This window comes from Tachypleus tridentatus, chromosome 12, assembly GCF_004210375.1.
Source record: "Tachypleus tridentatus isolate NWPU-2018 chromosome 12, ASM421037v1, whole genome shotgun sequence".
Classification (NCBI taxonomy): Eukaryota; Metazoa; Arthropoda; class Merostomata; order Xiphosura; family Limulidae; genus Tachypleus; species Tachypleus tridentatus.
The window spans coordinates 102,083,482-102,099,977 of NC_134836.1; the positions used below are offsets into that span (position 1 = coordinate 102,083,482).

General features: G+C 34.9%; 1 protein-coding gene across 10 annotated transcripts in view; it reads right to left on the reverse strand.

The window, feature by feature from the left end:
• LOC143234172 (coiled-coil domain-containing protein AGAP005037-like) overlaps positions 1-16,496 on the reverse strand; it is a 417,090-nt gene that overhangs the window by 89,881 nt on the left and 310,713 nt on the right. For all 10 annotated transcript variants that reach the window (XR_013018535.1, XM_076471312.1, XM_076471309.1 and 7 more), the window contains one exon: positions 7,790-7,937. Coding sequence is in view for 9 of the 10 variants with exons in the window: in XM_076471312.1 (XP_076327427.1) it covers positions 7,790-7,937 (148 nt within the window). In the remaining variant the exon portion in view is untranslated. The remainder of the gene's footprint in view (positions 1-7,789; positions 7,938-16,496) is intronic.

Below are 16,496 nucleotides of genomic sequence, written 5' to 3' on the forward strand. Positions count from 1 at the left end.
TTATTTACCGGCAAAACACGTTGTACTTTATATCTAAATGAGATCCCGACATGGCCACGTGGTTAGGAAGCTCGACTCGCAAGCTCAGGATCGCGGGTTCAAATTCCCGTCACACCAAACATGCTTGCCTTTCATGCTGTGGGGACATTATAATGTGAAGGTCAGTCCAACTATTTGTTGGTGAAAGAGTACCCCAAGAGTTGGCGGTGGGTGGTGATGACTAACTCCCTTCCCTCTAGTCTTACACTGCTAAAGTAGGGTTTGGTTTGAATTTCGTGCAAAGTTACACGAGTGCTAAAGTAGGGACTACGAGCGCAGATAACCCTTGTGTAGCTTTGCCGCGAAATTAAAAATAAGCAAACCAAATTAACTGTTTGACTGTGTCAAGCAACACCTAGGTATTGCAGATATGGTGGGGGAGTATCCCATATCACAATGCAAAAGAGAGCAAGAAAAACCAAAATGTTGTAACTGCGGCGAAGAACACACAGCAAATTATAAAGGCTGTGAAAAATACAAACAAATTAAACAGCGAATCCACGAAATAAAAAAAACACACACACCATCAAATAAAAACGCACTAATAGACAACAAACAAAACCAACACTGACACAAAGCAAAGTAACATACGCACAAACACTTAAAAAGCAATCACACAACAAATACCAAAACAAAACGAACAGCAAAAGTCAATATGTGCGATAAACAATAGCGCGCAGATAATACATAACAATACACATACACACAAAACCACAAGATAATGACAACTCCACTAAGGAAACAAACACAAACGACAAGACGAACCTATTTGTAAACATAATTACAAATTTCATCACAAACTTTATAGCCGAGTATACAAAACCCACACAAACAACAAATTGCTTTGACCTCCTAATAAACACAGCAAAAACAACAACAACAACACATCATACCTTACATATCACAAATGTTAACAACACTTACGGGATACCTGGTATCAACATAAATTCACAATTGTATAAATCAACATCCAAGGTGCACTGGCTTCCAAGAAACATGAGATCGAAGACATAATTCAACAAACTGATCCACAAATTGTAATATTAAGTGAAACCTTACTATACAAAACCAATAGATTTAAAATACCATACAATACAACCATCAGGAAAGACAGATTAGATAAACAGGATAAAAACAGAGGAATGTTGCTGCTACGCAAAACAAATCTATCAGTTACTGAAATTCAAATCAGCAGCAACAATGAACAATATAACTACCGATATCCTGTTAATTAATCGTTCTACCGTTACAATAGCAGGAATTTACTGTTCACCCACAAAACAAATAGACCTAAATTTAATTAACATCTTTATCCACAATCAAAATACAATTTTAGTCGTAGATTTAAACAGTAAACACAACTATATACTAAAACTATAAACTAAACTCACATTAGTTTAGGGGTTAACTACTAAACATTAAAAGAGTTTTATGTGAATGTTTTATAGTTGATACCTATCTAATCAAAGTGCAAATAGTTATGGAGATATAAAGAGAAATGACTTATTTGCACCAAGTGTACGTGTAGATTGTACATGCACATTGCCCTGATAGGGGTCTGAGTAAGTGCGGGTTAATCTGGCCCTCGTGTACAATGTATAAATACACTTGACAGATGCTGAAACAAATACAAAGGAAGGAGGACGAGATCGACGAAACCTGACCCTCCTGGGTATATAAACATCAATACCCAAATAACTATGAGAGAGAGGAAGCTGTTTGATTGGAAGTTACCGTAGGGGTTTCAATATATAAAATGCTTTCAAATAGTACTTAATTTATCCGGCCCGGCATGTCCAGGTGGTTAAGACACTCAACTCCAAACACGTTATACTTTATATCTAAATGGGATCCCGACATGACCAAGTGGTAAGGAAGCTCGACTCGTAACCTCAGAATCGTAGGTTCCAATCCCTGTCACACCAAACATACTCGCCCTTTCTTCCGTAGGGGCGTTAAAATGTGACGGTCAGTACCACTATTCGTTGGTAAAAGAGTAGCCCAAGAGTTGGCGGTGGGTAGTGATGACTAGCTGCCTTCCCGCCAATCTAACCTAATTGCTAAATTAGGAACGGCTAGAGCAGACAGTCCTCGTGTAGCTTTGCGCGAAATTCAAACCAAACTTAATTTATCTATTTACTGTTCTGCTCAATAAATATTATATCATAGTAATATCAAAACCATTGAGATTATTGATTATCTTATTTTTGTTACAGATTTGTGTACCGTGTTATTTTTTGACAATCAAGTTAATTTGTAAGTTTTATTTTTGCACCTTAACTAAAACGCATGCAGATGTTTTCTTTAAACAAAAACAAAATAATTCTGTGAGAAATTTGTCTAATTATCATAGTTATAATTCATCCATACTCCCACGATGAGACAATCAATTCCAGAAAATACCATAGGTATGTCTGCGGACTCACACCGCTAGAAATCGAGTTTCGATACCCGTAGGGGGCAGAGAACAGATACCCCATTGTGTAGTTTTGTGGTTAAATCTAAACAAATGAGAAAATAAACCTTTATAAACGTTTATGATAATTTTGCTACAAGGTATACTTGTAATTAAAAACTGAAAGCTTTACTTACTTAAAAGTATTTGATCGACACAAAAAAGTTAGTTATATTTGGATATATTAATGGATATTTTTTTTTCTCCGCATTTAAACACATTTCAGTGATGATTTCGGCCAAATTTTTTTATTTATTCAACTACATAAGCCGTATAATACATTTTTATTGTTTAGATACAATAGTCTCAGATTTATGTCATCAAAATATTAGGAGTTAAAAATGTCAAAAATGAAAAATAATAAAGAATAGCAGAACAAAAATTGATTTCAGAACATGTTACTTTTGAATAAGAAGGTAAAGATTATGTCAAAAGCGTATTCTCGTACGCCTGGTAAAAACTGATAACTCTAGAAGGTATTTTTCAGGGGCTTTCACGTACATACTTGCTATTATCTGGGAAATCCAGCAGATATTAACTCGAATAAAACAAAATGGATTTTGTTTGAAACCACTGTAATCTACAAGAAGCGGTGTTACTACGAAAGATACACTCTACTCCCAAGCATAATAATTAATTGGGCCAACAACAATTATTTTCCTATAAATCGCAGTTACGATTCTGGATTATTTGAGCCCCTCCGCACATGCGGGAATCCTTACGCTACTGTACACAAGGCTTTCTAAGATCAAGAAAATACATGACAATAAAATACCGATCTGATTCCAATGATCACAAATTCCATTCACTGTGGTAAAATGTTGCTAAACCAGTGTTTCTACACGGGTTTAGTTTTAGGTTCCCTTGATGTGAATAAAAAAATCTGGGACCCCAACCTATAATTTTAGTATGGCGATTGAAAAACAGTGCTGTAGTAAAAATAAAACATTCTAAAAATTTAGAATATTTATTTAGAGCTAAAATTTATCCAGTATTTTTGTTTCGGCCAATTTTTTGGCGGTCCCCTAGAAAAAATTTCACGGCAAACACTGTGCTAAGCCCGAAAACGTGATAAAACGCAAACACTTTCTTTACGTCACAACCGGTAGGTGCAAAACCGGCATGCTTAAAATTATAAACATTACCATGATAAAAAAGAAAGGTAACTATTGTATTTTACGCCTTGTAAAACGCACATTTTTTTCTTTAAAATTACTTGAAAAATTCCCATGAGTTATCCAAGACAAAAGTGATGGGTTAAGGCAAGAGGTTAGCTTAAGGCCTACTTAAAACGGCCTCTCATACAGATCGTAATCTCGTTACTTACTAATTACAAGTATTTTCAATAACATAAAACATTCAATCCAACTAAGATTGTTGATATACTATGAATAATATGATGTATTTGACTGTATTTATTCAGTAGGTTGAGAGAAAGTCAAAGCTGAATCAAGTTGTTGGTCGCTGAGTCAAAATATTTTTTCTTAGAATTGTCTTTCCAAAATTAGGGTGCGTCTTCCATGATGTAGCGTCTTACAAGCCGTAAAATACGGTAATTCCAACTAATTTCAATAGGCCATAAATCTAGATAAATAAAACAGGTTCACGCTGCACCTTAAGAGTGGATCCTAATCATCCAACCGCAACGACTCTTGTTTCGTTTCCTTTATTTTTCTTTGCTGAGGTTCGGAATACAAAACAAATTTATTTATCTAAAGAGACCCAAAACTCTAGAACTTTCAAATTACTGTATACAGTTGATTATTCAAATGTGCTCAAATTTTCGTGTGCTCTTCAAATGTATTGTATCGTTTGTGTGCTATCCTGCGAACTAATTCTTTAATTCTAATTTAAGTTTATTATATAGTCCAAATGTTACTCACTTAATTACATCACATATTGATGTTCTTTGAGTGTGGGTGTGTTTTCCTATAGCAAAATCACATTCATATATCTGCTGGGTCCACCGAGGGGAAATCGAACCTCTGATTTTAGCGTTGTATATCCGTAAACTTACCGCTGTACCAGCTGAGGACAATGTTCGGTTGTTTGATTTGAATTTCACGGAAAGCTACACGAAGGCTATCTGCGCTAACCGTCCCTAATTTTGTAGTGTAAGAAAAGATGGAATGCAGGTAATCCTCACCACCCACCACCAACTCTTAGGCTATTCTTTTACCAACAAATAATGGAATTGAATGTCACTTATAACGCCCCCACGGCTGAAAGGGCGAGCATGTTTGGTGTGACGTGGATTCGAACCTACGACCCTCGGATTACGACTCAAGTGCCTTAACCACCTGGCCATGTCGGGCCCTGTTTTGTGTTTATCAGACGTTTCAGATTACACTTTTTGTTTGTATTATAAGAAGAGGATATCTCAGTTGTTGAAATAACTAACCATAGTAATTACTTTATTTCATAATGCCGGCCCTTTTTGAGAGGGGGAAGGGGGTGTGAACGAACTACATGTAATGTTTATTGATAATTTATCTAATTAACAACTTCATAAATAAAACAAAAGTTTTCAATAAAATAGATGAGAAAATACGCTTAATTAATTGTAAATTTTCCTTGTGTTTTTGTGTCATAAACTAAAATTGTTACACCTATTTGTATTAGATTGATAACCCTTATATAGAAATGCAGGTGAAAGGGGCGAACAGAAGACATGGGAGTTAATAGATTGTGATTATTAGTTTTATTTTGTTACATATTTTCGTAATTGCAATACTAATAAGGAATATATATATATATTTTTCTTATAGCAAAGCCACATCGGGCCATCTGCTGAGCCACCCGAGGGGAATAGAACCCATGATTTTAGCGTTGTAAATCCGGAGACTTGCCGCTGTACTAGCGGGGGGATAATAAGGAATAATACAATACTGTTTCGAGCAGTAGTTTAAGCAAAAATCAGTAAATTAGTGAAAGAAATCACGAAATTATTGATTTATTTAAATCAAAACCTAATTCTGGTCAAACGTAAGCTGTAAAAACATAAAAAGTAACTAATAAACATAACAAACTGAGATGAAAAAAGATATAATGTCGTAAGTCATCAAATCATCAGTGAAGTATTCTTGCTATTAACTACAATTTCGTTTGTTTGTAATATCTCATAAGGTTCACGCTGATTATGAGAGTTAAGTTAGTCCAAAAATTGTTTGTTTAGCGAAAGAATCAATATACTCTGAAGTGTACAGATTAGTAATTACAAATTAATAATGCTGAAAATTTGTCAAGAATTATAAACGAAATTCAATTTGTTCGTTATTAAATTTCGCGCGAAGCTTCGTTGTTTGTTGTTGTTTTTAATTTAGCACAAAACTAAACAAACGGATATCTGTGCTTAGCCCACTGCGGGTATCGAAACCAAGTTTTAGCGTTGTACATCCGCAGAGATACCGCTGTGCCACTGGGAAAAGTGTCCCTAGTTTTGGATTGTTCTGAATTTCGATCAAAGCTATACGAGGACTATCTGCGCTAGTCGTTCCTAATTAGTGAAATACTAGGGTTAATAGAGCTAGTCATCACCACCCAACGCCAATTCTTGGGCTATTCGTTCATCAACAAATAGTGGGATTGACCGAAACATTCTAACGAGCCCACGGTTGAAATGGGGAACATGTTTGGTGTGACAAGGATTCTACCCTCAGATTGTGAGTCAAGCGTTTTAACCATCTAGCTATGCTCAGTTCCCTAGTTTCGGAGTGAGAGACTAGATGGAAAGCAGCTAGCCAACATCTCATCCACTACCACGAAATCTCGGGCTACACTTTACCACCGAATGATTGATTGTCACATTATACCTTCAACCCTCAACCAGCTGAAGTGACCCCCACTGGCGACAGGTTTCCAACCCGTAAACTACATATTGTGAGTTGAGCACCCAAACCACTAAGACATGCCAAGCCCATGAGTAAGTAAAAGCACGATAAAGACATATGAAATTATTGGTTACATTAATAAATTTAACTAGACAGACACAATAAGATCAGACAATATGTGGTGCTTTTCTTTGGTGAGGAATAACTATACTACTTCGCCTGTGAATATTACACAATGTCTAATCAAGTACGAAACAAATTGGTGTTTTGCATCAACACGTTGTGAGTTTTATATTGCTTTTTTTTTTTACAGTTCTAGCATATTTAACTTTTATTAGTTCCATTTCGTCTTATATAACTTTCTATACAAGTTTTGTGCCTTCATAAAGCAATGTTTCATAGATGTTTCTCACGTTTAAAATACCCGGACTTTCTTATGTTTTTTTAGTTTTAATTTTGCGCAAAGCTACGCGAGGGCTATCTGCGCTAGCCGTCCCTAATTTAGAAGTGTAATACTAGAGGGCCCGGCATGGCCGAGCGCGTTAGGCGTGCGACTCGTAATCCGAGAGTCGCGGGTTCGCATCCCAGTCGCGCTAAACATGCTCGCCCTTTCAGCCGTGGGGGCATTATAATGTGACGGTCAATCCCACTATTCGTTGGTAAAAGAGTAGCTCAAGAGTTGGCGGTGGGTGGTGATGACTAGCTGCCTTCCCTCTAGTCTTACACTGCAAAATTAGGGACGGCTCAGGTTTCTCCTCCTGGTTGGGGGTTGCGCAGTAGGCTAACAATCTGCTCACTTAAAAAACCAGCCTGTTAATGAATCCGCAAGCGATTGCGGCTCTATGTGCCTTCATGGAATCGAGTGGTAATAATAATAATATAATAAGACTAGAGGGAAGACAGCTAGTCGTCACCACCCATCGCCAACTCTTGGGCTACTCTTTTACCAACGAATAGTGGGATTGACCGTTACATTATAACGCCCCCACGGCTGAAAGGGCGAGCATGTTTGGTGTGACTGGGATTCAAACCCGCGACCCTCAGACTACGAGTCGAGTGCCTTAACTACCTGATCAAGCCGGGCCGTTTTCTTGTTTGAATAATAGCGTTTGCTTTTAATCTATCACATTTCTTAGATACCTGACTATAATTGCTTTCATACGTAGAAGTATGCTTAAACCATAATGTTCTCTATTTATTTATATGTATAAAATAAAAGCCAAATTCTAGTTTAGTATATACCTCCTCAAGGAATGCAACAAAGAAAATCCCGTTACCTAAAAAATCTTTCTTTGCCCTATGTTTGAAACGAGATTAAGTATCATTCAATCATGACCACAACTATTTAATTAACTATTTGGTTTATCTTCTAAGCAGACTAAACTTTGTTTACTCTACTAAACAATTAAGTACATAGGTTTTGTTTCTCTCTTTTTGATTCTATTATTTTATGTCATTATCCTACCTTTGCTCGATGAATGTGTTGATACTGATACTCTGAATCAAACTCTGGCTCTGAGAAGTAACTTAGTTCCTGATCAGAGGTGCTGAATCCATCTCCTTCGTTGCGGTTTTGTTCGTAAATACGGATCACTGAACGATCTCGAATGTCTCTAACAAAATTACAAAAAAAAAGGAAATGTATCATATTAGTGAATCGAAAGTTTTAAATTGGAACAGTTATAATTATTACTTTTTGGCAGGTCGTTATGATGTCTCTTTATCAGAGGAAATGTTATTCTGTGAAGTGCACTTTAAACCTTTATCTGCTACAAATGTTTCTTTACTTCAATATCTAAAATCAAAATCATTTATAAACTTATGACACTGCAACAAATACCTCCATTATTCATTCTTCTTACAAAGTATTACTTGAAACATAACCTTAAACAGCATGAAAATTGTTTGGAAAATTGTATTTCTAAACGAACATCCAATATATATGTATATATATACATACATATATACATAGTTTTATTGCAAAAACTTTGCAACTTGTATAAATAATTATATATATATATAATACAGAGCTTTCTGTACTTTTGACTGATGTCAAAAATTTATTTTGAAAAACTGGTTGAATCAAAAGTTCGAGTTTGCCACTCATTTCATTATTACTGCCACGAATAAAAGTTCAACTAAGCAAGAAGATTGATAACAAAACATGTGATGTCGACGCCAAACAAAAGTGCCTTTTAAACCCCACGTAAACTTTTCATTCCCTTAGATAACCTTTCATTAATCATTTGCATAACTTCCATCCAGGGGAGGAGTGCTCCAGCTAAGAATAATAATAAAATACTTTGAGAATCAAAGGCTACGTTGGGATGTAACAGACAAGAGTAAAAGGAAGATGCTCCTGTTAAAAACCTTCCTTTCCTAACTCATAATTTCTGGTTCTCAGTTACCCCTTGAGTAACCAGTTTGTCTACCACTGCATTTGCAATGGTTGTGTCTAACAGCTTGATACTAGCGATTCCATGACGTTCACGTGCGTCCTAAGCTTCATAGCGCACATTCTAACCCAAAAGACATCTTATCGTACATAGAATAAACGCCCAGATCAAATCATTTTGAGCTACTGACCAGAGGTAAGGAAGCCAGCTAGCAGCACACACAACCACAATTGCCTTAATGTTGAATAATAAACTTTACCGTCACTTTCAATACCACACACACACACGCACACACAGCAGAAGTTGTTAGCAGGTTCAGCGAAATCACGAACCCCTGATTTTTCTTTCTGCAAACTGACACTCCAACCACTGTCCCACATCCGACCCAGTATATGTCTGTAGACAAAGTAGTAACTCGTGGAGTACAGATTGAAAGTATTTGTCTGTAAAGAAGACCATGTCATGAATACGCGGGCTTTTAATATGTTTTCTGGCAGTAACAGCCCAACAAGATGAAGTTACAATTTTCATTCAGAAGTGTGTCGTTTAGCATCAGTGGCTCAACCTGGGAGATTAACGATACATCATAAGGTTCTCATAATGGATTTGGACGCTGCCTTAGATGTTAAGGTGGAATATGGAGAACAAGCTTTAAGAAGAAAACAGAAAGAGAGAAATAATGTGACAAAACTTCGGAAAAGCGTTTTATAAGTGAAGGAAAAATGAAGCTTAACTGGTTTACACAAGTTAGTTATTAAGTCGAATTGGTTTTCTGTGTACACATCACAAAGACAAATGGCAATATTCTAATATGAGTGCGTGTGAAACGACGGGTATTAATACCTTATAAAGGTATATTGTTGACAGTGTTCCGTGTGGCTTCAGTGCTTCTGTATAAAGTAAAGAACTGAACGTTTTTATAGTTACGGAAGGTGAAGGTGGGATCCTCTGAGTACACGATATTGGTTGAAATGCTGATATATGACTGAAGTGTAATTGTTTCATTGAAGAAATACTGATGGTTTGTTTGTCAAGAAATGAATTTAATTTTAATAATATTATATCCTGTCCCGAAAAATTGCAGGAAGTATTATTATCTGTGAAACAAAGTTTGTACTATTGACTAGCTTATCTATTCATCTACCAGCTGAGAAGAATACGAGATTAAATATTTGGTAACTACAACACTTTAAGCTTGGGCGGCCTGGCAGGACCAGGTGGTGAGGGAGCTCGACTCGTAATCTGAGGGTCGCGGGTTTGAATCCCCGTTACACCAAACATGCTCACACTTTCAGCCGTGGGGGTTTATAACGTCTCGATCAATCCCACTATTCGTTTGCAAAAGAGTAGCCCAAGAGTTGGCGGTGGGTGGTGAAGACTAGCTGCCTTCCCTCTAGTCTTACACTGCTAAATTAGGAACGGCTAGCGCAGATAACCCTCGTGTAGCTTTGCGCGAACTTAAAATAAACAAAAAACCAAACTATACTAAACTTCGGAAGGGAAGGATGCATACCGATGTCTAGCTGTGGTGTTCATAGCATTCGTTAATTTAAAAAAAAAAGTGTTCGTAATTTTTTTTCGTTTTATTTGTATATAGAAATCACTGTCACGTAAATTATTTTGGTTGAGATTAATTCACTAAAAGTTTGGGGTAAACTGGTGGATCAGAAGCACGTTCAAGGTTTTAAAACCCCATTATCCGAGATTCTATTCCTAACGGTAGATAAATCACAAACAGCCCATTGTATAGCATTGAGTTAGAAGTAAACATTTTGTGAAGTTATAATTAAATAACTTATAATGATATAATATTGTTAAATATACTCTACAGTAATGATAATGTGTTTAGAAGGGAGAGAAGCTAGAGGAATGAAAACAGTAGTTACATGCTGTTAAAACCCTTTTTTTTGGCTTACCAGTTACTGAACAATGAAGTGTTAAGATGCGCCTTCATAAGGTTTTAGTTAGATTATTTATACTTACCTAACAAATTAAAAAGTTCATTTTGTCAAAGAGACGTTAAAACTTTTCTCGGTCTCAAAAGAATTCAACTAAAATCCAACAGCACGTTAGAGTCAAAAGTGACTTTTAAAATGAACATAAAAATATGAGAGTATATTAGAGATATTTCAACGAGGTACTGAAACCACATTAAAGGTAAATCAACACGAATGGTTATAGCAGACTAGATGAAAAACATACACTTCAACTCCTTGAGGTTCACGCAAGGAAGACAACCCATTGTGCAGCTTTGTACAACTAAAACTAACAAGTCTGTAATAAACTTTCGCTAAACGCTAGTGAAACAAAATTATAATATAACCGAAAACGCGATTCGAAGATTATGAAAACGCTTTTAAAATCAAATAATATATGCGGCTGATTGTTCATTGGATAATTAAGAAACTATAAGTCTCGTTTAATGACGTCTATGTGGAAAATATCTACATTAAAGTAAAGCAAAACAGAAAGTCGGTTATTTACTGTCAAGCTGGGGTTGATCAGGAATATTGATATCTCATAGATTGTTCAGAATTTTGAAGTCATTAGAGGAATAAATATTGATTCCATTTGACTATAAATAATCGACAAATGAGCCAAAATATTCATTTCGCAAATGTACTGGAGAATGACGTAACAAAAAAATCCTAGTGCAAAGTATTGGCAAATGCAAAGTTAGACGAGTGAAAATTGGAAGTTGTGTGACCAATAAGAACATTATACAAGACTACAATCGAAGAAAAGGCAAATAGAGGCCCATAATGTATCTTAGAATATTGTCGTGACTAGCAATAAGAGATTAGTAATGATGTCTTAGTGAAAAAGTCTCGTATCACTTAATATAAAACAAACCTTCTATAAACACTATTACATATGATTTGAAATAATGACCATTTTATTGGAATTTTAGATTAATTTCAGTTTTTTTAGTTTATTGGCCCTCTCTTAAAGTTTTCTGCTCCCTCCAATAGTGTAAAGCCTGGCTGCATCACTGTAATATGATCAGGTTATGTTAAAACATCTAGAGATGTCAGAAGTACCACTGAGATAATGATATTTATAAATCTCCACCGTCAAAATGACCCAGAAATCTCTAATATTTGGATCATTAAGATGGCTTTATGATACATGGATAATTCCTATACCCCGTAAATTAAAACACAGATTTTAATGGAAATAATTAAACTGTGCGACAGCAGCCTATACAAACATGGAAAAGTGCACGAACACAAAGTACAGTTGATTCTCTCAAACCAGAACCACTTCACTAACTACACGACACTCAAAAACTGGGTGTTAAGACTTCAACTTCGCAAGAAATAAAATGGAGAGTTTTGCTAAATTCATGTTTGCTCCAAAGTGTTTCAGAAGCATCCAGTTTAACTGTAGAATATTAGGTTTGTACCAAACCAAAACCTGAAACACTGGCATAGAAACTAGTTAATAATATATATATATATATTCATTGAACATATGGAATTTTAAGCTAAAGCTGTTGTTAAAATGCACATAATAATAAGCTAAACATAAAAAACATAAGAAAAAACAGCCCTCTGTCCCCTCCCCCACTGGCACAGCGGCATGTTTGTGGACTTGAAACGCTAGAAACCGGGTTTTGATGCTTGTGGTAGGTATAAAAACAAATAGTTCATTGTGTGGAAAAAATTGTTCATTGTGTAGAAACAAATAGTTCATTGTGTGGAAACAAATAGTTCATTGTATGGAAACAAATTGATCATTGTGTGGAAACAAATAGTTCATTGTGTGGCTTTATGCCTAACTTCCATCAAACAGTCCGTGATTAACAGTTGGTATTCTTGATGACGAATTAAACGCACATAACCTGAGGGTTATTTTCCCTTACAGATCACTGTACGGTCTAGTTGTTAGGGTGATCGACACTAAATCTGTGGGTCGCGGGTTCGACTACATAGTCAACTCACTATCCTAATAGTTGGTGGTGGGTAGTGTTGAGGATGCTAACAGTTCTTCAATGCACGACTCAATGACAAAGAAAGAAGGTCATACGAAATTGCAAAAATTATCAACAATACCTATTGCTCAATCATTTCTAAAAAGATGTAACTCAAGTCTAGGTTGATTTGTCATCATGACCAACCATGACGAAAAGCAATCATAACAAGAAGGATCAATACCCAAGAAATATCTCCATCTAATGAAGGGATAACCACTAAGGGGCTACTAATGTTCAGTCCAAGACAAGTTCTCCAAAATATCAGCGTAGGAACAAGAAATGCTTCAAACATTAAAATGGAGAGTACAAAAATGATATATGGATCGGTAATATCTATTTAAATGGGTAAAGAATAGTTGAATTTTGTTTTTGAATTTCACGTAAAGCTACACAGAGGCTATATGCACTAATTTAGTAAGGAAGGCAGTCATCACCACCCAACACCAACTATTGGGGTACTCTTTTGCCAACCAATAGTGGGATTGACCGAAAATTATAACGCCCCAACGGCTGAAAGGGAAAGTATGTTTGGTATGAAGGGGATTCAAATCCGCGACCCTTAGATTATGAGTCGAGCGCCCTACCACCTGGCCAGAAAGAATACTTGAATTGAACGATAATTAATCACTATGTCACTGTTTAGGTTAAACGCTTCTAAGTAGTATCCGAAGGCTAACTAGTCTAGGTAGTACAGATTCATTTTAAATCGATAATTCAGAGGTGGAGTGCACTTAATGTATATTTTCTAATATGAGATTATTATATCATACCAGAATAAATGTATATATATTTCCTAGAAGAATAACAACTCATGAACTGCTGGGAAACTACATTGTTAACGAAATAACATGAAATACAGAGGTGCTAGGAAAAGGTGTTTGAAGTAGCTTTTGGTAAACGTCTGTAACTTATTGTAAAAGGTACATTAGAGTGTGCCAGATCTGTAAACCTAAGTTACCAAATTTTCCTTCTGCCTTAAGTTGTCTCTAACATTAGTTCAAAGTTAGCACCTGTAAGGTACAGTATGCGTATATTTTACACGTTTGATATTGATATAATATCCACACAATCTAATGTTAATTCAAAGTTATTAACTGTAAGGTACAGTACACGTATATTTTACACGTTGGATGTTGATATAATAATACCCACATAAAATTCATTAAGTTACCAAATGCATCACTTAAAATGAAACATTATTTTATAAGTTTATTACACAAAGTATGTTAATTTGTACAACATGAATCGGCTTAATTCATAAGGATAAAGTTGGTGGAACCGTGCTAATGTTGACGGATAATCAGCTGTGCAAATTTGTTGGCCTTGTAATCTTCTTCAGATACATTAAAATATTTAAATCATCACCGGGTTCGAGCTATCATTTTCTTTAAAATTTATATTTTGGATTTCGGTTGGTTGGTATCGCTTTAACAAATTTAACATTACTCCTCAACTAACCTATACTGCGGACAGTGGTGCTTGTCTGTCTCCAGTTTATGACAGCTGCTACCCGAATTGTGTTTGAAAAGCTTTGTACATAGGAAAAGCTCACATTGACTTTCGAAACGACAGGAGAGCAGTCATGAATAATGTTGATACCAAATTTTACTTCGTAACAGGATATTGTACATTCAATTGTTAAAAATTAACCAGACTATTATTCACGTTATAAAATGTGACATAACTTAAACAATAAAAATGTAGATTTACCGTATATTATTGTTGGACGGTTCTTAGCATGAACTGAATACTTAAAATTTAATTTTCGTGATGGGTGGGATAAGTAGCTAATTGATTTGGCTCTGAGTGAAACAGTGTAACACAATTAATCTTTTTCAAAGTCCATGATATAATTTAAATTGATATATTAAATTAAACTTTTCCTGTTACTGGGGACTGGGGCCCCCAGTGCTCAGTGGTATGCCTGAGGACTTACAACGCTAAAATCCGGGTTTCGATACCCGTGGTGGGCAGAGCACAGATAGCCCACTGTGTAGCTTTGTGCTTAATTCAAAAACAACCAAAACAAAAAACACTGGAGATAGGAACGTTTGCTTCTTTAGACATGACACATAATACATGGATTACCTATAATCTTTAGACATAATACATAATACATGGATTACCTGTAATCTTTAGACATGATACATAATACATGGATTACCTCTAATCTTTAGACATGATACATAATACACAGATTACCTATAATCTTTAGACATGATACATAATACATGGATTACCTGTAATCTTTAGACATGATACATAATACATGGATTACCTGTAATCTTTAGACATGATACATAATACATGGATTACCTCTAATCTTTAGACATGATACATAATACATGGATTACCTATAATCTTTAGACATGATACATAATACACAGATTACCTATAATCTTTAGACATGATACATAATACATGGATTACCTGTAATCTTTAGACATGATACATAATACATGGATTACCTCTAATCTTTAGACATGATACATAATACATGGATTACCTATAATCTTTAGACATGATACATAATACACAGATTACCTATAATCTTTAGACATGATACATAATACATGGATTACCTGTAATCTTTAGACATGATACATAATACATGGATTACCTCTAATCTTTAGACATGATACATAATACATGGATTACCTATAATCTTTAGACATGATACATAATACATGGATTACCTATAATCTTTATACATAATACATGGATTACCTGTAATCTTTAGATATGATACATAATACATGGATTACCTATAATCTTTAGACATGATACATAATACATGAATTACCTATAATCTTTAACAAAGTCGAACTACATATATACACACACATATATATATAAAGATATCCCAGTGAAAAACATTCTAAAAATCACTATAACATCAATAAAAAAAATTAAACTTGTAAGTGCTCAAATAAAAATTTAAAATATTAAAAACACAATTGGGTTAATTGAGATCGAAATACTACCAAACATTTTCATAAAATAATTTCATAAACTAATTTTTTTCTCATTGTCACAGAACCAATTTGGGAAACAAAAAAACACGTTATTTTAATAGGTTATGGGTGCATAAGATACAATTGTCAAATGTTCAAGGGCTCTGACTAAGATTTATAAAGTAAAACTTATGTAAATTAATTTTAAATCTTAAATTTTCTGTATGATCATCGTAATTGTTTCCACATATTATACATTTAACAGTTTTTAGATCTGCACGAGAAAGATCATTGGATTTTAATTAAACATAATAATTGACATTGAGTAAAACTTATTTGTCTATTTACAACGACGTGGCTGGTTCAAGGTTTCATGTTGTCTGTAAGCTATAATAACATTGGTGTAACTTACATTTATTTTCATAGTGCTAGAAGTACAAGCGACAGTCAGTCTTACATTCTTTAATTTTAAATTGTGACCTGGGGAACACATAGTAATGACGTCTGACTGATTATTAGCTTCAGAGTCATATACTTTGAAGCGAGATACACTATTGTCAATTACGCCCTCTGGATAATTTCTATTTAATAAATACATTTAGTCTAATACTTCTGTATTTTTTTTTCTTTATTGCTCACAATCTGTTCAGTTCTAAAATTTAAATAAAAGCTTGGAAATTGGTTCGGTTTATAAATAACTAATTTGATATTTATATCGTTACACATATATAATAAATATATGGTTTCATTAGTCATTTCACCCCCCCCCCCCAATGATACCCTTCGGATCCATATTGCTAAAAACCGTGTTTCGATACCTGTAGTGGGCAGATCGCAAAAGCCCAT